The sequence below is a fragment of the Mauremys reevesii genome, linkage group 3 (assembly GCF_016161935.1).
Source record: "Mauremys reevesii isolate NIE-2019 linkage group 3, ASM1616193v1, whole genome shotgun sequence".
NCBI classification, from domain to species: Eukaryota; Metazoa; Chordata; order Testudines; family Geoemydidae; genus Mauremys; species Mauremys reevesii.
This window is the reverse complement of record NC_052625.1, coordinates 84,946,405-84,972,728: the sequence shown is the minus strand read 5'-3', so window position 1 is coordinate 84,972,728 and position 26,324 is coordinate 84,946,405. Positions and strand designations below refer to the sequence as shown.

The window sequence follows — 26,324 nt, the reverse complement described above, 5'->3', positions numbered from 1 at the left end:
CTTACCCTGCAAAGCTCTATGTTCAGTAAAGAGCAGTTCAGACACTGCATTGTTATCCTAGACCTTTGGGAGGTGGTGAGCTGGGCAGAATGATGGATTTCATTACACCGAATACTACCAAGTGCTCTAATCTTTTTAATTCTCCACTTTTTGTAAACATCTTCTTAGAAGCTTAAACAAAATTATATTCCTCTGCCAATCTCTCCTTTTCACATTTGGTGCATTCAGACCGCCTTGTGAATTTGCACATTTTATATAATCTGTATAAAGTATCGTGCTCTCTCCCAATCTCTTAGCAAATGTTTAATAGCAGAATGCTGTACTGAGAGCTCATATTACTAAGACTTTATCAAGCCTTTTGCCAAGATACATAATTCTCCTCCAAATCCCTCTTCAAAACTCATTTTTTCTAGCTGGCTTTCCACCACTAATCTCCATTCTGGCATGACCTAATCTTACTGTTGTGCCTGATCATAAAAATCCATCCATAGCAAAGAGTCCACGCACCCCGTCCTGAAGAAATACCTGCAGGAGGGAAATCCCTTAAGATTTCCCACACAGATCCCAAATTATTTCATTGGGGTAGGGTTTGAAAAAAAGTGGGCTGTGATTCTACCACCAAAACCCCACCCTAACCCTAATATGGTCTCAGTTCTCTCTTTGAAGAATTTAGCAAAGTCCTGTGCAGACAGAAGAATTTAAGGAGGGTCCCAAAGTCTTCAGATAAGTGATTGGAATTGTGAAAATGGGATTCAGTGAATGAGGAGAATGGGATTTATTGCTCATGGGAATACAGCATGAGAAAGGCTGAGACCATAGATGCTCCTCAAGGCAGAGATTTTGGCCTCACTGGAGTCAATGGGAGCTTTGCCTTTGAGTTCAATGGAGCCAGGATTTCATCCCTTGAAACAGCCACCAATTGATCTATATTAATATAAACATAATAATCATTAATAAAACATTATGTACTCATATGTACAGCCACCCCTCAACCACTAGATAGTAAAAACTCCATCGTTTCACTCCAAACTTGAGAAAATGTTTGGCTGAAAGGAGGAGCTAGCCATTGTACCCTGAAGGCCACCAAATGGAGCCTGTGGTGACCCACCCTAGCAGGCGACTTCTGCAGCTACAAGCCCTACATGGAGGCCACTCTTCAGGTCTCAGGACTCAAAAAATGATGTGATTGAGTAAAGAAAAATCCCAGTATAATGTTTATGTAAAAGGGCAGGGTTACCATGGGAAACCTACTTTGGGGCATGTACCATCCCAACAGGAGCCTGGCATCAGTGTAATTTTTGGCATGTCACTAATGTATTATGTACACGTGCACTATGTACTCATTCTACAGCAATCTTTTACACGTGATATTTTGAAATTATATAAGAGTTTTGGCTTAAGAAGCAATTTAATTCCCTTGTTTTCCTCTTTTGGTCTTCTCCAACTCCCACTGATGTCAATGACAGGACTGTAAATTACTCCAACGCGAGCTAGATCAGGCTCTTTGTCTGGGGCTGTATCTCTCTCTACAGATGAATAGGGAGGAGTCAAATGTTGTTCACTTGATCCATAAAAGGCCTACTAAAAGATAGTCTGCACCTGTCTCTATCTGCATACAGCTTTACATCAAGAGAGAGGAGAATGGCAAACCATAGGAAGAAATTCATTGATCTGGTGGATAAGGCAATTGCTGTTGGTGACACAATGGACCGTGATGATCTGCTTTTTTCTTACAAGGGGATTCTCTACCCCACAACTGTGTGCAGTCCTGAAATATTCAAGGCTCTTGAGTCCTTTGAAGCCAGGCAGGAGGATGTGATCCTAGCAGGGTATCCTAAATCTGGTGAATATAATTTGTTTGCTATGGAAATATAAGGTGTAATATAATTATAAATAACCAGGCTGTAGTTAAAACTGTGAACAAATTGTTTCAGTTTATGTTAAATAACCTTGGTTAGGAAGATATGGCAATGGGAATTATTCATATGAATGAGAGAAACAAAATGATTTATCTCATATTCCTTGCCAAAGAAATGCCATTGCTATTGTTATTGTCAATGTTATGGTTAAAAATTTAAATGCACAGGTTAGGAAAATCAAAGTAATAGTTTTCACAGCAAACATTACTCGCTTCTGTGGTGCATATACATTGTTTTGTAGTATGGTACATGTTACATTTGCAACATTTATGAATACGTATTTTTGCATAAAATTTAGCATTTGGTTTCTCATGCGCAACATTCTTTAGTTTCTTTTAGTTTCTTCCTATTAAAAACATTGCAGTCTTCTGAAACTTCTTGAAAAATTGAAATGTTAGGATTGTGAAATCATGGAAAGTGAATTAGTGAATAATTCTCCATTAATTCTTGTAATTTTTTCTTTCCATAGATTTCACTCAGTCCTAGTTGGGTGATGAAACTGAAAGTTATTCTGTATGAAACTTTAAAGGCTAGAATTTATTGCCACAGGAAGTCACTGAAGCAAAGAGTTTATGAAGATTCAAAAAGGGACAGGACATTTACATGGAAGACAAGAATATCTAGTTATCTTAATTATGATAAAACTTTTAGAAGAGTTATTAAATTTGATGATTAAGGGCTTAAGCCAATCTCTAACTATTAGAGATGAGAATTAGATTTAGCATGGGAGGCAGATTATCCCACATCTACTCTGCTGGCATTTCTCCCCAGTCTTACAAAAATTCCATGGGCGAGGGGGTAATTGTCATTAATGCAACAATAAAGATTGAGAAATCCAGCACCCAAATGTCAGGAAATGCGAGGCTAAGGGTGAGAACTCACTCTATGCTCTCTTACACTTGATGCATCAAAATATCACTTTCTAGTAGATAGTTTTACAAACTGGAGTTCTATGCACAACTTTCCCTACCAGTATAACAAGTTACTATACAGCACAGTCTTCAGACTTGGCTAGATTTTTAAAGTCCCAGTCAGGTCTTCAGAAAACTTTCACCAGAAAAAAGAAGAGGAAAAGGTCTCTTATAACTAATCTAGAACTACTTAAATAGATATAAAATGGGTCTCTATTCTCCATTCTGTTGGTTTCCAAGCCTAATTAAAATAGATGTCAGTGGTTTTAATAATTCCCATATACTGCTTCTAATGTATAAAATGTAACCAAGAACAGAAGTTAATGGAGCAAATTCAATCCTGATGTAGCATCACTGACTTGGAGTCACATTAGGGATGCATTTGGCTTAACAGGAGTTTTGACAAAGTAACAACAGGATCAGTTAGAGATTACAATTCACTGCGGAACCAGAATATTTCTTGTTGGTTTTGATTAATATTCCTGTATTATCTAACTGAACTTCATGTATGGTAAGTGTCACGCTGCTGAGGCTGTGTGCATCTCTGTCTCCTGTCTAGTCTCTCTCAGTGCACCTGTTGTTCAGGTGCTGGGCTTCGTGCCCTTACCTGTCTCAGGTGTTGAATTTCACAACTTCCCCACCCTTAGATGGGGATCAGGATTCAACACTACATCTATGCCAACCACTTATTACCATGCAGGTCCAACTGGAAACCTGAATTTCTTCCCTTTGGGAGCCTGAGACCAGTGATATAGTGACCAACTGCCTTTTAAAAATCAGTATGTTTATTTGCAGTAGAATAAGCATTAGGAAAAAATATTTCAAAACAAACAATTTATATGCAAATTTAGCCTCATGTTATTTTTCATGTCACTACAAGCTAAGTTAGATAGGCTTCTCTTCCATTACAGGAAAAGAGCAGACCTGAATTATGCTCTTTTAGGAAGCCCTGGAGCTCTTGCTATCAAGTCTGGGCCCAGTTTGTCTTCTAGGCCCAGACATAATTTATTTAACTCCTTGAAGCGCATTGATTTTTCATGTCCATTAGTTAATACACTGTGTACAAAGCTTTCCAATTGCTGTATATACATTGAAATCTGAGAAATTATTTTTTCCCCAAAGGTTTTTAAACCAATTCTGTATATTTTTAAGGTACCAATTGGGTTGGCCAGATCTTAACTGACTTGGTAACAACATCTGCAGAGAATAATGAAGATGAAACAAATAGCCTGAATGATGAGGAACTGGAAGAATTTCCCTACCTTGAAGTTGGAGATGCTGAGAAATATCAGGTGGGAACTGAGGACCAGATCCTCAAAGGTATTTAGGCACCTAACTCCCATGGAAATAAATGGGAGTTAGGTGCCAAAATTCCTTTGAGGATCTGGGCCTGAACACTTACTGAAACTGCTGAGACATACTGTTTCACATATAATTGATGACAACAAGGTGTGTGAAATACCCCTTGCAAAGAAAGGTCTCTGTCCAACTACAGCAATTGCTGTGACTAGAATAAATCCTGCATGTGCCACCCAATTCAGGGGGAAATGCTGGTAAATGGGCAGTCAGAAAGAGTTGAGGAGAACGCAAATTAATAGCAATTACATGAGACACTTACAAAAACTCAATAATATATTATTCCAAATAGGGTATAAGGAGCAGTTCCATACAAAGTAAAATACAAAAACCATGGAATAGAATGGAAAAGCAAGAGCTGGGGCCAGACCCACAAAGGTTCTTAGGTGCTGAAGTCCCAATTTTAGGCTCCACTGTGATCCACAAAACTCCTGATTGGTTTCCATCTAACCCTGTAGGTGCCCAAACTCACATGCCACTTAAGTTTTTGCAGTAAAACTTCTCAAGGAACCTATGTTTCTGCCTCTGGGCATGTGCACAGCGACCTCCCTAGGCATCCAGATGTCTAGCTTCCCCACTAATTCCTGTGCAATCCACACACTGGAGAAAATAGGTGTTCCTCTGCCTAACTGGTGTGCTGAGTCCAATCCAGTAGGCATGCTCAAGAGGCCACCTAGCTCTACCTGAAATGGGCAGTGGAGGAGTGAACCACTTCCCTTATACTCTTTAGCCCAGCAGAATGCAAGAGACCACTGGTTCAAGTCCACCCTGTACCCGATGAGTAGAAAGGATCTGAACAGAGATCTGCCACCTCTCAGGTGAGTGCCTTGACTACTGGACTATGGGATCTTCTGGTGTGGACCTCCTTCAGTCTCTCTTACAGAAGTTGTTCCACTTTACTTGACTAATTGAATATTAATTAGGTGAGAAAAAGAGTGTCACTCCATAGTCCATTGATTAAAGCACTCACATGACTGGTGAGAGTTTCTTGTTCAAATCCATTCACCTCATCAGGCACAAGGGGGAGTTGAACCGGGGTGGGGGGGGATCTCGCATGTTCTCAGTGAGTACCCTCACCACAGGACTAAAGATTAAAAGGGAGGTGTTCCTTCTCCTCGTTTCCATCCTGCACCCCTACCCCAGTTGTTTTATGTACATCTGGGTTCTCAGGACAATTTTTTTAGTGGCCTCAGGGTGCGGCCACCAACTCTTGCTAGTGGCCGCTCTCACACTTTTTCCTAAAATACTTAATTAGCTTTAGGAAAAAACAAATAAATTGCACATATACACACCCTAATCATTGTCATTTATTTATTGCTAGCTAGGAAGTCCATTGTGAAAAGTGATATTAACAAACATACAAGTATCAGTTTTCACAGCAGACTTACTCAGCCCTGCCAAGCCTGGGGACAAGTTAAGCCCCGGATGGGAGTCCAGGGGAGGCAGTGGGGGGATGGAGCCTGAAGCCCCACAGTGGGAGCCTGGGGCCTGTTGCTGCGCAGCTGGAGCCCGAAGCTCTGGGGCCAGAGCCTGCCACCATGCCACCCCAAAGCTAAAGCCCAAAGCCTGAACCTCACTGCCCCCAGGAAGGTGGGGAACTCACTGGGTGCCTGCTCCTCCAATATTGTGCCCCAGGTGTCTCCAGAGGGGGACAGGGCCCAACCCCTGTTGGTGGCCCAAGCAACCAACACCAAGGCGGGGCATCCAGGAGCAACAGGGAAGGGGATGGGCTGCTACTTTCCCACATCTCCCCCAGCCCAGGAGGCTGTGGCTGCAAGAAAAGCCCCTGGTGGCCGCCTGCTGCCATGGTGGCCACATTTGAGAAATGCTGACTCTGAGCACACCTACCAGATCAAGCTCACCATACTGTCAAGCTATCTGGAGTGTCTCAAGAGCATGAGTCCCACCCTCAGGGCACACTGTTAAGATTCAGGACACAAACCCAAAGCTCGTTGTGAACTCTATACTTAGATTTCACCAACCAGGTATCAAGTGTGAACTTCTCAAGCACTATAACAGCCTTAATATGGTGCCACACACAGTCCCCGTGGGCACTCCAGTCTATCTGGTCACGTAGGCAAGCTTGCTTTTGTGATACACAGCCCCTTACACCAAAAATCACAACAATATTCAGATTACTCCCAGTCCCAAAGGACCAGTCATTTACCCCAGGTCAGTTGCACCTTAGATCTCACACCAAAGAGAACTCTTGTAGCTAATCCTATAATAAACTATCTAAAGATTTATTAACTAAGAAAAAGAGATGAGAGAGTTATTTACAAGGTTAAAGCAGGTAAATGAATTACAGACTTAGGTTCCAAAAGGTGTAGACGCTTCTATAATAAGCAAGCTCTATATGTCCTTTGGGTCTAACCCAGGCCAAAAACTGGGGATCTTTTGCTTATGTTTAGTAATCCTTGCCCCTCAGAGTCCAAGCAGCATAAAGATACAGTGTCTTCTTGTCAGGGATGTTTATTCCCTTCCATCAGGCCTGGTCTACACTAAGAAGGGGGGGGTCGAACTAGGGTACGCAAATTCAGCTACGTGAATAGCGTAGCTGAATTCGAAGTACCCTAGTTCGACCTACTCACCCATCCAGACGCGGCGGGGTTGAACTCCGCGGCTCCCCCGTCGACTCTGCCACCGCCGTTTGCAGTGGTGGAGTACCGGAGTCGACCGCAGCGCTTCCGGAGTTCGAACTATCGCGTCTAGATCAGACGCGATAGTTCGAACTCCGAGAAGTCAAACTCACCGCGTCAACCCGGAAGGTAAGTGTAAACCTACCCTCAGAGTTCAAGCTAATGGGAAAAGTTCACATGCACATTTCCTGTTCATGGATGTAGGAGGGAGCGAGCAATCAACAAAGTCTTTGTCCTCTGATGTGCCACAATTGTTTGTCTGGTGTCTATGGGCCTTCTTTTGCTGTGCAGGACATAATGCCTCTTGTGGCAAACTAGTATTTCACACTCGTAATATTTCTCTCCTGACTGTGGGGGTTTACAGTTTCAGAGCAAACACTTTTACCATTATCGAACAAACAAATATTACCGTATAACGTGGGATACAGATATTATAAGTAAGATTAATATGGGCAGCAACTTACAAGCATTTCATAATGTCTAAACACTAAACTCTTTTATAAACCTAATATCAATTTTAACAACACGAACACACAGGTAATCCAGACTGGTTTCCAGCTGTGCATTTGTCAGTGTTCAGGTGAGGCATAGGGGCCTTGGCATGAGCTTGCACCTGGTCTGCCAGCATCATATGTGACTTAGGCAGAGGAGTGCCTAAGTTTGTGGATCACTAGCAGAGATAGGCACCTCCCTGTAGCCCAGACTTAAGCACTATATCTGAGGGCTTAGCATACACCTTCTTACCTGTGTCTCCCATTGGCTAATTTAGGTGGCTCCTTCCCAGCATGCTGGCTTTGCAGATCGTATTCTAAGGCACCTGTCTCTCCCCATCCATTGTATAGGGAGCCTCAGTTGTCTAATTCAGGCTTTGTGGATCACAGTGTGGTTCCTGTGGTTTTCTAGGGACCTAAAAACCAGGTGAGGGAATACTGAGCATTGCAATGACTAAGTCCCTTTGTGGATTAGGCCTGGGTGCTTAATCCTAGATGAAATACCTCTTGCACCAGTACCACGCTGATTCAATCCATCACTGCTCTGCTGCTCACTGCCTCCAGTCTGTGTATTTGTTAACATTTTCATTCGTGTACTTAGTATTTTTTCTGATGTGAGCTTAGTGCTTGGGAAAGATTAAGTTAATTTATCCAGAAAAGATATATAGCTTCTGCAGAGTTAGTGAGAGGCTCCCTGTGCTGTCTTGCCAACATGTCTTAGTGGCGACCTAGACGAGCTAACTCTAGAGGTGACAGAGTAGCTCCATCCCCAGTGCCTATGCAGTCCTTGGCCTTTTTGCTGAGACTGCAAACAGGGATGCTAGTTACTGATGGGGACTCTTCGAAAGATACAGCCAAGAGGAGTCAGAGCTCAGATGCTTGTCCTGAACTTTCTGGGCTATCCCTTTTTCCTAGGTGCCTCTCTTCTCCTTGTCCCATCTTTCTCTCCCCCTCTCAACCCAACTAGACCGCTTTCCTTCTTCTGGTTTCCAACTCCCTCTCTCATAGGCCTGGTCTACACTAAGAAGGCGGGTCGAACTAGGGTACGCAAATTCAGCTACGTGAATAGCGTAGCTGAATTCGAAGTACCCTAGTTCGACCTACTCACCCGTCCAGACGCGGCGGGGTCGAACTCCGCGGCTCCCCCGTCGACTCCGCCACCGCCGTTTGCAGTGGTGGAGTACCGGAGTCGACAACAGCGCTTCCGGAGTGCGAACTATCGCGTCTAGATCAGACGCGATAGTTCGAACTCCGGGAAGTCGAACTCACCGCGTCGACCCGGAAGGTAAGTGTAAATCTACCCTTAGTCCCAACTGATCCCCCCCCGCATCTTTGTAACTCCCCCTTTTGACCCCAAACAAGGTCTTTCAGTGCTCATCTCCCTTTTCCCTCATTCTCCAGTTAGATTCTGTTCCTTATTTTTAGATGTGTTCCATCATGTAGGGGGAAGTGTGAAATCATATTTCACTTTACCTGTTGGGTACTAGCCAGGTCTACACTCAGGGGTGTCTATAGATTAGAGACACTGGTCCCAGAAAAATCACAGAACTCCTAAGACATGAAAACTGCTATCAGCTCAGCAGAGCTTTCTAAAGCCGTTGATATACCAGCAATGGGGTATTTTGGCATAGGGTTACATAAAATGTAATGTTACATTAATTGATTTGTCTGCTTTTCCTCTTCTTTCAATTTGTATTAAAGCGGATGGAGAAATTACCTTCTAGAAGAGTTATATTCACTCATCTCCTGCCACACAATCTACCTGAGTCCATCTTCAAGAATAAAGCCAAGGTGAGTGCTCATTTAAATGTCAGTAGAATTTTCAGGCCCCTTTAGACTTCCACTGTCATTTAAAAAGTCTACATCATAGGTACCAAGTGCTCAGTATGGCCACTTTTAGGGCCTAGTCCTCTGGTACAGCATAGCTACTTCACATCACATTACAATGAAGTCCGAGAGTGTATCCAGCCCCATAAGGATCACTCAGTAGAAGAGGGATCCTCCAGTGATAGAGGAATTGCTACACAGTCTACTGTGGGTGGTCTCTCATTTTGGTGTCACTAGTGGAGGGGCTTTGGTGTGGGTGGAGCTTGAGTACCACCATTTATTTTTTCCAATGTGACCTCTGAATTTGCCCTTGTAACTTTTAATCCAGTTTATTTTAAGAACATTCACTAACCCAAAGGGGCGAAGGAGTCTTGTTTCACACAAAGCACATGCAGATAGTGTATAATTAATTTGGGGAGATCAGGACAAGCACATTTAAATGAATGTAGCCAATAATCTTTGAAATCTAATGAGGAATAATGAAAAAATTGCATCCTCTGCCTATAGGATTAAATTATTATTTCTGTGCCTAATATATGAGGTCCAAGAAATTAGCAATATTATAATTACATATTATTTTTCTGATACTGCCATTTTGCTATGTCTCACTCCAGAAATATATATATATATATATATGTATTAATTTTCTAGGTACTGGTGCTTGTTCGAAATCCCAAAGACGTAGCTACATCTTTTTACCATTTTACCAATGGCATGTCTCCACTTCCCTCTTATGAGACCTGGGATGAGTTCTTCACAGCTTTCATGACTGGAAAAAGTACTGTTCCTTTTTCTACCTATCCCAATTATTCAATGCATAGACTACATTTGAAAATATGGACTTTGTAACCCAGATTCATTACGCTTTTTCATTTTATTTTATCACAAAAATGACTAGGTTAATAGAAGGATCTTTAAAAATTCAGACAATCTTCTGTTAAAAGGGGCTAGTTGTAGGAACATGTATCATTTTTATAAAAATCATTGAGGATAAGGAGGAAACAGTCTCATGGGAGCAATCTAGAGTTTATAAGGAAGCCGAAGTTGCTGACCCAGGCTTTTGGGCCCAAGGCTAAAGTTCTATGAACAGAATGAACTGGAACTCCCCTCTCCCTTCACTGGTAGGTAAGGATTTTGAGGCAGATCTCTCCAAAGAATGTCGGGGGATACATTTTTATTGCTGTGGAAGGGGGCAATAGGGAACTCTTCAGCTAGGGAACCCTTTCTCCTTTGTTTGCAAAGTCCACAGATGTAACTTTTGTTTTAATCTGGCCTGCCACAAATCAGTTTATTAAAAGGTGGCTTTCTATTGTTGGCAAATGAATAAATAGCAAATATATTTTTAAAAATATCACAGTAAATAACCAAAACCATTCAAACCAGGCAAAACAATCTAGCTGCATCTCTTGACTTATTTTTATAGTTAAGGGATGACAATTAATTTCCAATACAGAGTGTTTGAGGAATAAAAGGAACCTAGATGTTTCTAAGTAAAACTCCTAAAATTCTGGTACCCAGAACTGGACTAAATCCTATTATGTCTTTAGTGGGCTAAGTAAACATCAAGTGCCATGAGACTGTGCTGCCTGGAAGAGGGGTCAGTCTGAAGTTCTAACTATCAGTCTAGGTTTTAAGAAATATACTCAGTCTTCAGCCATTATTTATGTTAATAATTATTAATTTATATGATTCTTTGGTGTCCTCCAGTGCCTTGGGGCTCCTATTTTGACTATATTTGTGAATGGAGCAAGCATGTTGACGATGAAAATGTTATGACCATAACCTATGAAGAACTGAAAGAGGTGAGGTTACTGAAGTGTTCAGGTAACAATTATACAGATTGTCTTTTGAGTGAACTCCAAAGCACCAGTGGTTTACCATATGAAATAGAGCTAGCCAAAATGTTCACCTATTTGATTTCTGATAATATTTTTTTTGCTGAAATTTCAATGAGAAAAAAAAAATGGAACCACTTTTTCATGATTTCCCCCTGCTTTCTGATCAGCTCTAGTATGAGCCAAAATCTTTTAAAAGCCTAATTCCCAAATAACTGATATGCATATCCCTATCTGAATAGGCATTCAATTGTATAGGTGTGTATAGCCAGTATATTGTGACCTCAGCTATGTAGAGACTAAGTCTAACAGCTTTCCTAACACTGGGTGCAATTCACCTCTATACAGAGGGCCAGCATAAGATCTATGCACCACTTCAGTCACACTGAAGCCCTCTAAACACACTACAGGAAAGTATCGAGCCAGCTACTGTAAGTGGAATTGCCACAGAACTAAAACAATGCATTTTATTTGAAAAACATCTGTCCTCTCTCCAGAACAGGGCTTTGGCAGTGAAAAAGATAGCTGAATTCTTCGTGTTGCCCTTGACTGAGGAACAGCTTCAAGCGGTTGCAGATAGGAGCAGCTTCCAGGCTATGAAAGAGAATGCCCACAAAACTCATGGTGCATTTGGCAACGTTCTTTTCCGCAAAGGTGAATTCCTAAAAAGTTCCAAAGATGCAACAACCAGTCTCCCAGCAGCTTTGGCAAATCATCTCCTACTTCTTTTTTGCAGACATAACACTAGCATTTATTAACAGCAAATGCATTTTATTTTCATTTGATAAAAATATTTGAAGACCCGTGTTGCATACAAATTAACATTTCATCAGAAATTCCTTTTTAAAGGAGAATGTCAGAAAAAATCCTTTAGCTAACTTTGGACACCTGCCTTTGGACATTTGTATTCCTTACCATCTACACCTTTTGCCCCTGCCAAAGCTGACCCTCTTGAGTTTGGGGTGAGGAGAGACACAGAGTGTGGGAATTTAGCAATAAGTTGTTTCCTCCCCTACAGTCAAACGGATATAGGGCCAGCTGCAGAGCTTGGATGGTACTGGGGACCCAAAGTGGGTATTTTTTTATTTTGGTCTTAAAGCTAATCCAGTTTGCATCAGGGTGTGTCTACACTGCAATCAGAGGTCTGACTGCAGCTCAGGTAGGCCTACTCATGCTCACTTTAATTTAGCTAGCATGGGTAAAAATAGTAGTGAAAATGCAGTGGCATGAATCTGGGCATGGGCTAGCAATAAGAGTATACACAGCATTGCAGCTTTGTATTTCCACAAATACATTAGCAGCAAGAGGAACACTAAGAACAGGGTAGGCCTGTTACTCAATGAGGGGGAAAAACAATAACCAAAAAATGTGGAAATGGTAGAAGTACTAACAACTTTTTTGTTTCAGTTTTCACCAAAAAGTTTAGTAGCAATTGGATGTCTAACATAGTGAATGCCAAGGAAAATGAGGTAAGATCTGAGGCTAAAATAGGGAAAGAACAAGTTAGAAATTACTTAGATAAGGTGGATGTCCTCAAGTCTCCAGGGCCTGATGAAATACACCGTAGAATACTCAAGGAGCTAACAGAGGAGATATCTGAGCCATTAGCAATTATCTTCAAAACATCATGGAAGATGGGAGAGATTCCAGAGGACTGGAAAAGGGCAAATATAGAGACAATCTATAAAAAGGGGACTAAGCACAACCCGGGGAATTATGGACCATTCAGCTTAACTTCAGTACCCGGAAAGATAATGGAGAAAATAATTAAGAAAACAATTTGCAAGCACCTAGAAGATAAGATGATAAGTAAAAAACAGCATGGATTTGTCAAAAACAAATAGGGTAACAAGCCTGGTGAGTGGCGGGAAGCAGTAGATGTAGTATATCTTTGACTTTAGTAAGACATTTGATACTGTCTCACATGATCTTCTCATAAACAAACTAGGGAAATACAACCTAGATGAAGCTACTATAAGGTAGGGTGACCAGACATCCCGATAAATTCAGGACCATCCCGATATTTAGGTGTTTATCCCACGTCCTGACTGATCTTTGGTCGGGACGCAATTTGTCCCGATATTTCGTTCTGCTGGCAGCACTCGCCTTTTTTATTTATTTATTTATTTATTTATTTTTGCTGCTCCGCTGGCAGCACCCGCCCCCCCGCTCCACCCATATGTCCCGATATTTTCTCCCACTCATCTGGTCACCTTACTATAAGGTGGGTACATAACTGGTTTGAAAAGCATTCCCAGAGAGTAGTTATCAGTGGTCCATAGTCAAGCTGGAAGAGCATATCAAGTGGGGTCCCCCAGGGATTGGTCCTGGTTCTGTTCAATATCTTCATCAATGATTTAGATAATGGCATAGAGAGTACACTTTTAACATTTGTGGATAACAACAAGCTGGGAAGGGTTGCAAGTGCTTTGGAGGACAGGATTAAAATTCAGAATGATATGGACGAACTGGAGAAAAGGTCCGAAGAAAACAGGATGAAATTAAATATGGACAAATGCAAAGTACTCTACTTAGGAAGGAACAATCAGTTGCACACATACAAAATGGGAAATGACTGCCTAGGAAACTGTACTGTGGAAAGGGATCAGGGGGTCATAATGGATCACAAGCTAACTATGAGTCAACAGTGTAATGCTGTTGCAGAAAAAGCAAAGATCATTCTGGGATGTAATAGCAGGAATGTTGTAAACAAGATACAAGAAGTAATTCTTCCACTCTACACTGAGCTGATACATCCTCAACTGGAGTTTTATGTCCCGTTCTGGGCATCACATTTCAGGAAGGATGTGGACACATTTCAGAAAATCCAGAGGAAAATAACAAAAATGATTAAAAGTCTAGAAAACATGATCTACGAGGGAAGATTGAAAAAACTGGGTTTGTTTAGTCTGGAGAAGGGAGGACATGATAGCAGTTTTCAAGTACATAAAAGGCTGTTAAAAGGAGGAGGGAGAAAAATTGTTCTCATTAACCTCTGAGGCTAGTACAAAAAGAAATGGGCTTAAATTGCAGCAATGGAGGTTTAGACATTAAACATTTTGATAAACTCCTTTCAGGTTGTTAAGCACTAGAATAAATAGCCTAGGGAGGTTGTGGAATCACTATCATTGGAGGTTTTTAAGAGCAGGTTAGACAAACACCTGTCAGGGATTGTCTAGATAATAGTTAGTCTTGCCATGAGTGCAGGGGACTGGACTAGATGACCTCTCGAGGTCCCTTCCAGTCCTATGGTTCTATGATTCCTGTCCCTTCTCTTGGGAGGCCATAGTACATTACTGCTGCTGCTGTGAATACCAGTCTCACAGTCATCTGTTAAGGGGAATTCAGACAAGTAATTCCTCTTTATTTGCTCAATGCTGCCTCACAAAACTGTACTGCGTAAAGTCCTAGTAATTACTTTATTTCCTTAAATGAGATTCATATTCCTTTTTATGTCTATACTGTATTAGTCAATGAAGCTTAATGAGATGGACTCTATTCTAGCAGTTTTACACTGGAGTAATTCTACTGACATCAGTAGTATTACACTGAAGTAACACTGAATCAGGCCTTGTGTTTAAAAATCATAGCAACACACTCCAGTTAGCTAAAGTGATCAAAATGACTGATCTTTAGAAAAAAACAGGAATGCTAAATTCCTCATTTTCAAAGTTTTTGTACATGTGTTATACATACTAATACATACATAAATGTTGCTTCTTTGTAGGTAGTGTTAGCGACTGGAAGAACCTTTTTAATGAAGATCAGAACCAAGAAATGGACAAAATGTTTGAAGAACGCCTAGCAAGAACTAAGCTGGGAGGAAAGATGAAGTATGAGGTGTACTGCAAAGCCTGAGGACTAAGAAAACATTGTTAAAGCAACAGTTCCCCACAATTCTATCAGATCAGTTGCATTACATGCACTAAAAAAATAGATCAAGTGATTCAAACTTCTCTGAATGTTTGTAAATGATCACAACACTCCAGCTCTCTTTACAGTGACAGCAGATTCTCAGCATGCTTAGACTGCATACCTTTATTCAATGCTATTGTAATCAGTCAGACCCAGACCAATACTACACCACTGCTCCAGTACATATCACCTGGAAGAACCTCTCTCCCTCACTACCCTCTTTCCCCCTTACAGTTGTCTCATCTCACCCAATTCCATCAGTAAAATATTTAATAGCATTTGGTATGTGGAGATATTTTCAAAAAATGTTTTAACTGAGGCATGTTCCTCACAAAGGGATTTCTACCAAACACAGGGCCTGGTTCAACCCCAGCTCAAGTCAGTACAAATCTTTCCATAAGAAGACCCATAATAAGCATAATTGCTGAAATGGAAGGAGAGAGAGAGAATTTATTAAAATAAAGGGAGCATAATATTTTCTTAAGGCTTTTCATCTTTCTGAAAATAGAGTCTTGTCTGGCTCTGAACGGATTTGGGAAATTTGTCTGCAGATTTATGGCCCAGTTCCCTGCTGGTGTAAATGGGGGAAACTCTATTGGAGTCAGATGCATTGTGCCCATTTATTCCCACAGAGTATTTCGCTGTTAGTATCCGAAAATTGTTTTATGGGTGTCAATCAGCAGCAGCTCCGTTGAAATCAGTGAAGTTACACCTGTACAAAATTGGTGTCAGGGAGAGCAGAGTCAGGCTCTGAACAAATTTTCTTTATGTGTCATTCTTAACTCTTGCTTTTGTTATTGCTGTAGCTATAATACAATTAAAACTATAGTCTAGCAATGGCTTATATGCTCTTTCACAGATTCTGTTGGTCTCTGAGGCATAGAATTTGGCTTGAGGTTTTGAGGTAGCCCATCGTGATGCTTAGGGTCACTAGTGGGATAGTGGCTTTCAGAAAAAGGTGTTTGAAGTGTGCCTAATATATAATACACTAACTGGATGTGGTAATAATTGCAATAATTGAGTGAACAGGGAAACTGAAATACCCGGCACCCTCAGCTTTCCATGCAGTAGGCAGGGAAAAGCTGATTGGCAGGGGAGGGTAAGGACACTGGTGCTTCCATGGCCCATGTGATACTTATTATATGGATAAAGAGAAGACTCTAATCTCCACGGCTGTAAATTCAGCATCTTTCCTAAGCACTAAAATTCAACAGAAAATTCGATAAGAATAATAATATTCCAGGCATGCTGACCTGATGTCAAGATAAGGCAGTCGTTCAAATACTGGAGCCAAGAACACCAACAAGTGCAAAGAGATGATACAGAAGGTCAGAGAGAAATGATAAAAATGGCCAGAGTATAGCGAAATAGCAATAAGTTGAATAAATGCCTATTGTTTCCCTAGGAAAAAATAATCTCAAACACATATATTCAGTGGGAGTATATAGGAAGCAGCAATGCTGAAAGGGATGAAAGTGGACAGCAAACTACATTTCAGTTTGTCATACTATATGGCTGCTATGAAATGGTCAGTACAAGTTTAGGGTGCAAAGGGAAAATCCTAATGAGACAAAGAGGTGATATTTCCTCTCTATGTGGCTCTACTTGACTGTGCCTGAAATATTGTGTTCAGTTCTGAGAACTTCACTGCCAGAAAGATATTGACAAACTAGGTGCAGTTCAGATAAGATCAACAAAGATTATCAGCAGGGTGGAGGGATTGATTTATAAAGCAGATTCATCGAGTGAGCCAGATTTTGCTCTCAGTTACACCAGTTTAAGTCAGGACTGATTTTGCCAAAATCTATGGAATTTCTGTGGATTTTCAATGGTGTAACCCAGTGGAGAACTTCACCCAGTATGTATAGATTGGCTAAACGGCAGTGTGGTCCTATCGGAAAACCAGGGAGGTGGGCGGGCGCAAGCCCACTCACTTCTAAAAGCCCCTCCCCCAGCCTAGTCACACCATTTGGTGTCTGGGTGGGACGCGAAGGTGAGGAAATGCAGTGTGTGGAGCATGAGTGTGTACAGTTGGTATCTAGGCGCGATTTGGAGCCAGAGGACGCTTCCCAGTGGAACTCTGCCCAGATGCGTGAAACTAGGGAGGAACGGAAATAGGCCCCACAGTTGCAGAGCAGCCCCTTGTCCAGCATCCTTCTCCTGGTAGTGTAGATGGAGAGTTTGGCCAGGGCCAGGAGGAGGTTGACAAGGAGGTCTCGCGACTTCATGGGGCCATGGATGGGGTGTGCAAAAAGGAACAGGTGCAGGGAAAAGTGCAGCCAGAACCTCAACAAGAGGTTCTGGAGGAGCTGGTATAGGGGCTGCAACCTGGCGCATTCGAGATAAGCGTGCGCCAGGTTCTCCCTCCTGCTGCAAAAGGGGCAGGCCTCGGGGACGGGTGTGAACTGCGCCAGGTACACGCCCATGCTCACGGCTCTGTGAAGGAGCTGCCAACTGATGTCCCTGGCAGGCCGTGGGACCAAGGTGGAATAAAGGCTGGACCACTGGGGCTCCTCACCCTCTTGAGGTGGAAGATAGTTCCACCATTTGGTGTCGGAGGACGCGAGGGTGAGGAAATGCACGAGTGTGTACAGTTGGTCTCTAGGCACGGTTTGGGACCGGACTGGCTGCAAGGTATGCAGCCGGCTTGGGGTGCGGGAACGGTGAGGCCGGGGGGCGGGGCTTGCGGAACAGGGGCCGAATAAATGGCAGTGTGGTGGGGCACGTGCCCCACCTCCCTGTTAGACTGGGCTAAGACAGGCCAGAGAGGCTGTGCAAAGTGGCAGCCAATCAGGAAGGGCAAAGGGTGAGGCAGCGAATAATCAAACCTAATGTATTTTGTTCAGTTCAGCAAAGCTAACGTGTGCCCTTTATCTCTGGGCAGTAATTTTTTAAATACTGAACTATGAATACAATTATTTCTGTAGCCAGAAACTCATTGTTAACGAAAAGCTAGCTATTGCTTCAGGTCTATTGGCTAAGATGTTAACCTGGGAGTCAGTTGACCTGTGTCTACTGCCAGCTCATCCACTGGCCTACTTTGTGAATTTTGGCAAGTTACTTCTCTCCAAGCCTCTGCTTTATCATCCATCCTTTGTTTGTTTTGTCCAGGGGTCTCAAACATGCGGCCCGCGAGGTAATTTTCTGTGGCCCATGAGCTCCTCGTGGCTCCCCCGCCCTCCCCCAGCATTTACCTTGAGCAGCTCCAGCCCGATGTGCACCGGGGGCAGGGCAGACTCCCTGCCCACCTGCCCTGCACCCGCGTCGCTCTGGGAAGCGGACAGAACCTGGGGGAAGAGAGGCACAGGGGTATCTGTTGATGTTGGCTCAGGCACCGCCCCCAGCAGCTCCCATTGGCTGCGGTTCCCCATTCCCGGCCAATGGGAGCTGCTGGGGGCGGTGCCTGAAGCAACAGCAACACACACCCCCCTGTGCCCCTGCTCCCGCACATTCCAGCCGCTTGCCGGAGTGGCACGGGGGCAGGGCAGGCAGGCAGGGAGCCTGCCCTGCCCCCGGGGCGTTGTGCCAGAGCCCGCCCCCGATTCCCTCCTGCAGTCGAACCCACTGCCCTGAGCCCCCTGCCACACCCCGACCCCCTGCCATACCCTGACCCCCTGCCCTGAGCCCCCTGCTGCACCCTGAACCCCAACCCACTGCCTTGAGCCCCTGCTGTACCCTCACCCATCCTGCACCCCAACCCACTGCCACATCTCTCACCCCTCCTGCCCTCCACACCTCGACCCCCTGCCCTGACCCCCTGCCACACACCTCATCCCTCCTGCACCCCACACCCCAACTCCCTGCCCTGAGCCCCCTGCCGCATCCCTCCTGCACCCTGACTCCCTGCCCTGAGCCCCTGCCACACCCCACACCCCTCCTGCACCCCCTGGGGGCAAAAAGGGGGTGGAGTTGGGGTGGGGATTTCAGGGAAGGGGTTGGAATGGAGGCAAGGAAGGGGTGGGAAGAGGTGGGGTGGGGCCTCATGGAAGGGGTGGAGTGGGGGCGTGGCCGAGGGTATTGCAGGGGAGGTGTCAGTAATGCAGCCCTCAAGCCAATGTACTAGTCCTCATGTGGCCCTCATGGTCATTTGAGTTTGAGACCCCTGGTCTTGTCTATTTACATTGTAAGCTCTTCAGGGCAGGAACTGAACTGTCTCTTCCTTTGTTTATACAGCACCTAGTAATACAGGGACTTGATTTTGGTTGGGGCCTACAGGCACTGGTATAATATAAATAATATTAATACTATTAGGGAAATGTAGTTCTTCCTTTATTTTTAAACAATATACATGATTTTATTCAAAGACAGGCTTTCATTTATTATTCACAGACAAAACCAAACAAACTTTGTTACCTTGAAATTAGGGTTGCACAGTGGAACAGAACTCACCCAAACTGCAGTATAACAACACTGCAGTTTAAAATTTCCAAGATTTTTTGAAAATAGGAGTCTAAAGTTAGGTTCTTAAGTCCATATTTAGGCACTGGAAATTAGGCCTGATATTCAAAATTGCTGAGTACCAAGATGCTCTTCCCTTGACTTTAATCAGAAATGCTTGGTGTTGAGGGTGACAGATTGGGATATGGCTATATCAGATTGTGAAGTGTGTTTTGGGCCGGTGTTGAAATACTGGCACTATAGTGACATTAGTTCAAACTTGCCTGTTTGCTGCATTTCAAACAGCTACCCTTACACCGGCATAAAACTGGTGTGAGATCAACCTCAAGGACTATACGCATTTATGTGTCATCTTTAACTATTGATTTTGCAACTGCTACAGCTATAATACAATCAAACTTTAGTTAAGAAACAGTCTTTACTCTATTTCACAGACTCTCACTGTTTTTTCACACAACCCCAGCAACCCAGCACCTGTGAGGGGACAAATCCTACTTGCCTTATTCAGATGAGTAGTACCACTGTCTTCAGGGCATGAGTGAGGTAAGTAAGAACTGAATCTCCAGCAATTATCACTTACTTAGATCATTAATTTTATCCCCTAGTGGTTTTTATAAAATCACTAGGTTTTTATAAAATCACTAGGTGTCGGACTATACTTGTACTAACAATTGCTGTGCCCTGCTGTTTCAAACCAAGATATAGATCCTGGTGTGAGATTTTGGGGTACACTGCAAGTGAAGATGTGGTTGTAGCACAGGTAGGCACCTGCATGCTAGCTTTAATTTAGCTAGCCCAGGTAATGGTAACAGCGTAAATGTGACTGCACAGGCTTTGGCATGGGCTAACAATCAGAGTACATATCCAGGATTCCTAGTGGGTTTGTAGGCTGGTTGCTAACCTGTGCTGAAGCCTGTGACATCACATCTACACCTCTGTTTCCAGCACTAGCTAGATTAAAGCTACCATGAGTATACCTACCTGTGCTACAATCACACCTTCACTTGCAGTGTAGACATACATGAGAGTGGACAGCAAATTGCACCTCACTTTCTATTGCAAAATGTCTCATGCAAAAAGCCAATGCCATTTTAGACTGCACAGGGAAAAGACTTACTTCATGAAGTAAATTCCTCTCCAAAGGAAGGCATTCTGGCCTTGCACCAAAGATGTTGCTGATATATGTAAAAGAATATACTCAGCATAAGAAAACTGTAGTGTAACTACAATATACTGAGCAAGGTTTTGTGTTTCTAAATCCATATTATAGCTACTTAAATAAATGGTGTGATTTTCAAAATTGTTGAGTATTTGAAATCTTCCCTTGACTCAGGTGGGGACTGCTGAATGCAAAGTGCAGTGCGTGTTTCCCTGGGATGCTTATAGTTCCAGATATCTAGAAAGTTCAGTACACAAGGCCACAGCCCCTTTCAATCTCAAACACTCCAAGTTAATCAGTAACATTTACCTTCATGCCCGAGGGAGTGTCATTCACCATGAAATTACACCATGTATCATTACCACAATTATTTCGCTGTGTTTCAGTCTCTCTGAATAGAGTTTCACAAACATGGATAAGAGCAAGAAGAGAGTAGTTGAATATCTGGATAAAATATTGGCTGATAGTGAAAAGGCAGCCCCTGAAGACCTGCTATTTTCCTATAAGGGAATTTTGTACCCTGCTGCTATATGCAGCCCTGAAACTTTCCAAGTTTTTGATTCTTTTGAAGCCAGGAGTGATGATGTGATCCTAGCGGGATACCCTAAAAATGGTGACTATTGCTAGCTTGTTACAAAAACTAAATGTGAAATGTTATACAGTAGTTATGAATGATTAGGCACGATTTAATGCAATGATCATACATGACTGACACTGTATTACGGATTGTTCAGATGAATGAAGTGAGAAGAATAATTTCGGCCATTAATGACTGTCAATTACTTTCTTCTCTCTTTGAATATTTACATTTTAAGTAACTATATGTCCAGAGTTTATCAGTTTAGAGAAAATGTTCCTGTGATTCATTGTAGATCTGATTCAATGCAGATGACAAACCGTTACTAATATTTTGCATTGTGATGATGAATGAGCTGAGAAGAAGACAGCTTGACTGTCAATTTGACTTAGTTTGAAGGGCTGGTGGTTTGAAAAACAATTCCATCACTTATTAATTGAGCAAGTCTCACATGGAAAAATTGGATCAAATTCTGCTGTCAGTTTCACTGCTGTACATGGCAAACCCTCAATTGAAGCCAGTGGAATGATTCCAAATTTACACAGCTGAAATGTGAGAAAAAAAACAATGTGATTCAGAGATATGAGGGTAATCTAGATTTCACATAACTGTGATCACAAATATTTCTGTCCATTTTACCCAAATTGATTTCTTCTTTTTAGAAGCCATTATTGTATATTTTGCTTTTGGTCAAGCTAGTACTAATGGCTTACCTTGGATTGGCAAGTAGGAGCCTAGTCAGTGACAGTGGTGATGGCTACATTTATCTGTGACATGAATTCATCCAGAGAACATAGTTTTTAATTTAGTGATTTATAACTAAATTGTTAGTCGCAAAGAAGTATGTACTTCAAAACAGGACTGTTCCTGTTTGTTGACAAATTATTTAGCTCAGTCATATGATACTTGTGTTCACTCATAGCTTGTGTCATAAACAACAGGAAAATATCCCTGTATCAAAGTAAGATTTCAGTTTAGTTAGATACTATCCTTGAATGTTAATGTTTTTTCTTCCACAGTAATTGATATCATACACAGGTATTTGCAACTAAATACATTCAACACTTGTTGTGACAGTTTTCACTTCCGTAGTCTTTAAACCAGTTTCTATGTTGTTTCAGGTACTAACTGGCTTGATCAAGTCCTAAATGATTTGGAAATTACAGCTGCAAAATACACAGAGGAGGAAATTAATGAGAGAATGAATATTACAAATGAATTATTCGTAATGCCACGTCTAGAGTTAGGGGATCCAGAGAAATTTAAGGTCAGCACGGGATGATATTAGAAATGTTAATATGAACTGTAAGAATTGATAAACTGTAATGGTTGAATTTTACAGGCTATGGAGGACTCTTACCTCCCACAAGGTGTGATCAGGTCAGCACAATCAGGGTGCAGTGAATTTGCTTAGCCAGTCCATGACTGGAAACCATGGAGGTTCCAACAAGGGGTGGATAATTCATGCAAATGACCTCCCCACCACTGGGTTTCCTTAGATTGTGATCTGTCGCTCTCTCCTTTGCACTACTACTGTCTCCATAGAGCTGACTATGTGGAGAGGAGGGATTTAAGAGCCTCCACCAGAAAAGAGGCAATTAGCAATGGATATATATATCTTTAAAGATTAACCATAGGGATAATTATTCCAGCCAGGACAGTTAAGCCATTTTAGAACTAACTACTCCAAAGAATTAAATTTAAGTGTAAGAGAAATAAAAGTTATGAAATGCATAGACCAGTCAAATTCAAACACCACATTTCTTTTAAAGTGATCAAGAACTAACAACACCACCAATACAAGTATGTGTTGGGAGGTGAGTGAAAGACAGAGTGTGTGTGTGTGTGTGTGTGTGTGTGTGTGTATGAGACAGAGAGACACACAGTATGGGTGTGGGAGACAGACATCAGCAGCCACCAGCAAGTTCTCTCTGTCCCACTTCTGAGCCCTGCCGTGCCCCCGCTGCTCTGTGGATATGGAGTACTGGGGTGGGAAGGGGAGGTGGATACCCTGACATCAGTGCCTCCCACACACTCTGCACAGCAAGCAGGAGGCTCCTGGGAGCAGCTGGCCAGGGGCTCCAAGGCAGAGGATAGGAGCAGTGCAGCAGTGGGAGAAGGGACACCTGAAGTGTACAGCACTTGGTAGACTGCTGAACGGCCGCGTAGATTAGAGGGAACTTATGTTAGGGCCATAGAATTGCAGCAAATTACTCCAAAAACAAGAGCAGACTGAGGGGGTAAACACAGCAAGGTGCTAACCCTGGGCCCATGCACAGCTCTCCCACAGAACCCAGCAGTAGTAATCTTCCCAAGAGTGAGAGCGGAGAGGAGTATGAAGGGAACACTGATACTTTCAGAGACACATATGGTGAAACTGAGGGACAATATCAACTATCTGATTGGACCTGCCTCTGGGACCCTTTCCTGGCTCTGCGTACCTACTGCTGGCAGCATGACCACTCCATAAATCTGGTCGGAAGCCAGAACTGCAGCAGAGATATTTGGATCTATGCTTCCTCTTGGTCTGTGGCTTTTCTGAGGTGTCAATGGGCAAAAATGCCCAAACATTAGGGACAAACGTGCAGATCAATGAATAAATAAAAACAGATAGTGGGAGTATGAATGAACAACAATTACTGGACAAATATTACTTCCCATCATAAGGGGCAGTTTCATTCATTGTCAAATACAGAGACCAACAGGAGCAAAAATTCAAGAGATATGTGATTAATCCTAGATGAACAACCTCTAACACTAGTACAAAGCTCACGGAATCTGCAGCTGCTGAACAGCTGATTTATATGCCATATACGCTCCCTGTAGACAGAACTTGTGTGTGCTTTTATTTTATCATTTTTGTAAGTAACTGATTTTATTGCCTGAGACTTCAGAGGGCCCTCTGTTAGCCAAAAAGCTCTCATAACACAAACAATGCAAACCGCTTCATGCTGTCCTGTCAATGGATCTCAAAGCCTGACCTAGAAGGTTCTGCTGTAGTAGCAGAGAGATCATCCTGTCTCCTGGTCCATTAGATGCTCATTCAGAATAATCTGAATTGTTTTGAAAAATCCACTTCTTTCCCCCTTCGATTTTTCCCATTTCCCATATTTCATCCTTCTCTACCTTTCCTTCTCTCATCCATCCAAGACACTCCCACCATCAGCTCACTAGCCTTGAAGTAATGCTCCTCCTCCCACTGCCACATTGTCTCTCCTTGATCGCAAAGGGCTAGCATGGGAAATCTGTGACGGAGCCAGAAAGGGAAGAACCCAGGACTCCTGACTCTCAGTATCATCTGTTAGCCACCCCTTGCATTTCATTTTATCAAACTGAAAAAAAAAGGGGGAGGAGGGAGGCTTGGCTCAAGATTTAGGTTGGCTTTTATTCTGTTTGAACTGGATTTCCCATCTCTAAGGACAATAAGACAGAGCTATGATGCTGATTTTTATGACACAGTGACCTGTCCTTTTGGAATTGTAGAAAGATATTCATTAGTCACACATAATAATACCATGCTCCTATATAGCTTTTTTAATCAGCAGATCTCAAAGCACTTTACAGAGGAGGTAAGTATCATTATCCCCATTTTACAGAAGGTGAAACTGAGGCACAGAACGGAGAAATGACTTGTGCGCAAACACTCAGAGCACTAGACTGGTACTCAGGAGACCATTCCATCTGCTTGGCCACAAAGCCACCCCTGAGATGTCAGTAAATGCACCCTTACTGGGAGTAACTAGAGGCAGGGCCGGCTTTACGCCAATTCCCCTGATTTCCCGGAATCAGGCCTCGTGCTTAAGAGGGCCCCGCGCCTAAGCGGGCCCCTCTCCGAGTGTCTTCGGCTGCATTTTGGCGGTGGGGGGGTACGCTCCAGGGTCTTCGGCAGCATTTTGGCAGCAGGGGATCCTTCGGTGCCACAGAAGACCCGAAGCAGACCCCCCACCACCGAAGCCCCGAACCTCTGCCGGGTATTGGAATGAGGCCCAGTGGGTCATAAAGCCGGCCCTGACTAGAGGGTGCTATTGCAGAGGGGTTTTCTAGTTCTGTTTATCTGAATGTGTAAGAGTTAGGTTTTGGAGAACAGGAGAAGTGCTTATTGTCAGCCGTTAGATAATGAGCGTATCACTCGTTCTGCCTAAGCTCAACTGGACATCTCAAAAGAACAGGCCCCCCTATTTTTAGTCAGGCAGGAAATACTGTTAGAACAGGGTCTTGCACAGTATACATGGGACCACATTCACTAGGGGGCATTAGAGGAACATTAATAATTGGGAGCAAGGTAGTTAAAGTTTGAAAGAAATGAGAGATTCAAGAAGAACTTGGAAAAATTAATGCTAATTTGCCTTAGATTCTGCCGTATGTTAATGGTAGTGAAATAGTCACCCTCTGGATTGGCAGGAAAGAAATATTATTTCCTGCTAAGTCTAATTTTTTAAAATAAATAATTCTTAAAAAGATAACATTCTATTAAAGAGGCTATTTCATTCTGTCTTTCTTTCCAATTTTATTTAAAGAGGATGAAGGAATTACCTTTCAGAAGAATCATAGTAACACATCTCTCTCCTGAAATCCTGCCCAAATCTATTTTCAAAAGCAAGGCGAAGGTGAGTCCTCATTTACAGTATCGTAGAAAATACCTACTGTAATGGCACTTTCAGACCCGTTTGGATTTCCTCTATGTTATATACAGGGCCTTGTGTTTTCTATGATTCCATCTAGGTTTTATGGTTGTGAAGATAAGATTTCTGCATGTGAATTGATACAGTGTTGTGTACTAGGACAGCGGACAACTGAAAGAATAGCTTTAGGGTGGGAGTAAACTGGCCTCATTCGTCTACATGGTGCATGAACACTGAAATCTAATGCTGACAATTTAAATGTTGACTGTTTCTCTGCTATCATTTCAGGAGAAAATATCCTGCTAATGAGCTTAGCCATTCCTTATTTTTCAAATAAGGTAAAATTAATTAAACTGATTCTACTGATGCTGTGATTGTAAAACAAATATAAACTTTTTCTTACTTAATTATTAATTATTTATATTACCATAGTGCCAAGAGCCCTAGTCATAGACCAGGATCTTATTGTGCTAGGAAAAGTACAAACTTTTTTGTATTGACTTTCAAGCTTTAAACAAACAGTTCGTTTACTTATATTTTTTAGATACTGCTGCTGGTTCGAAATCCAAAAGACACCGCTGTATCTTACTTCCATTTTTACAACAATATGCCTACACTTCCCTCCTTCAGCTCATGGGATGAGTATTTTACAGCTTTTATGCATGGAAAATGTAC

The 26,324-nt window shown here is 42.5% G+C and overlaps 1 protein-coding gene across 1 annotated transcript; it reads left to right on the top strand.

The window, feature by feature from the left end:
- The first annotated feature begins 1,619 nt into the window (after window positions 1–1,619).
- On the top strand, window positions 1,620–15,171 carry LOC120401649 (sulfotransferase 6B1-like). The gene is made up of 7 exons (XM_039531801.1): window positions 1,620–1,843; window positions 3,983–4,122; window positions 9,018–9,107; window positions 9,795–9,921; window positions 10,851–10,945; window positions 11,476–11,632; window positions 14,706–15,171. Exons 1-7 carry the CDS (start codon window positions 1,642–1,644, stop codon window positions 14,834–14,836), a joined length of 942 nt encoding a protein of 313 aa, XP_039387735.1. The 5' UTR covers window positions 1,620–1,641; the 3' UTR covers window positions 14,837–15,171.
- Window positions 15,172–26,324: the final 11,153 nt, after the last annotated feature.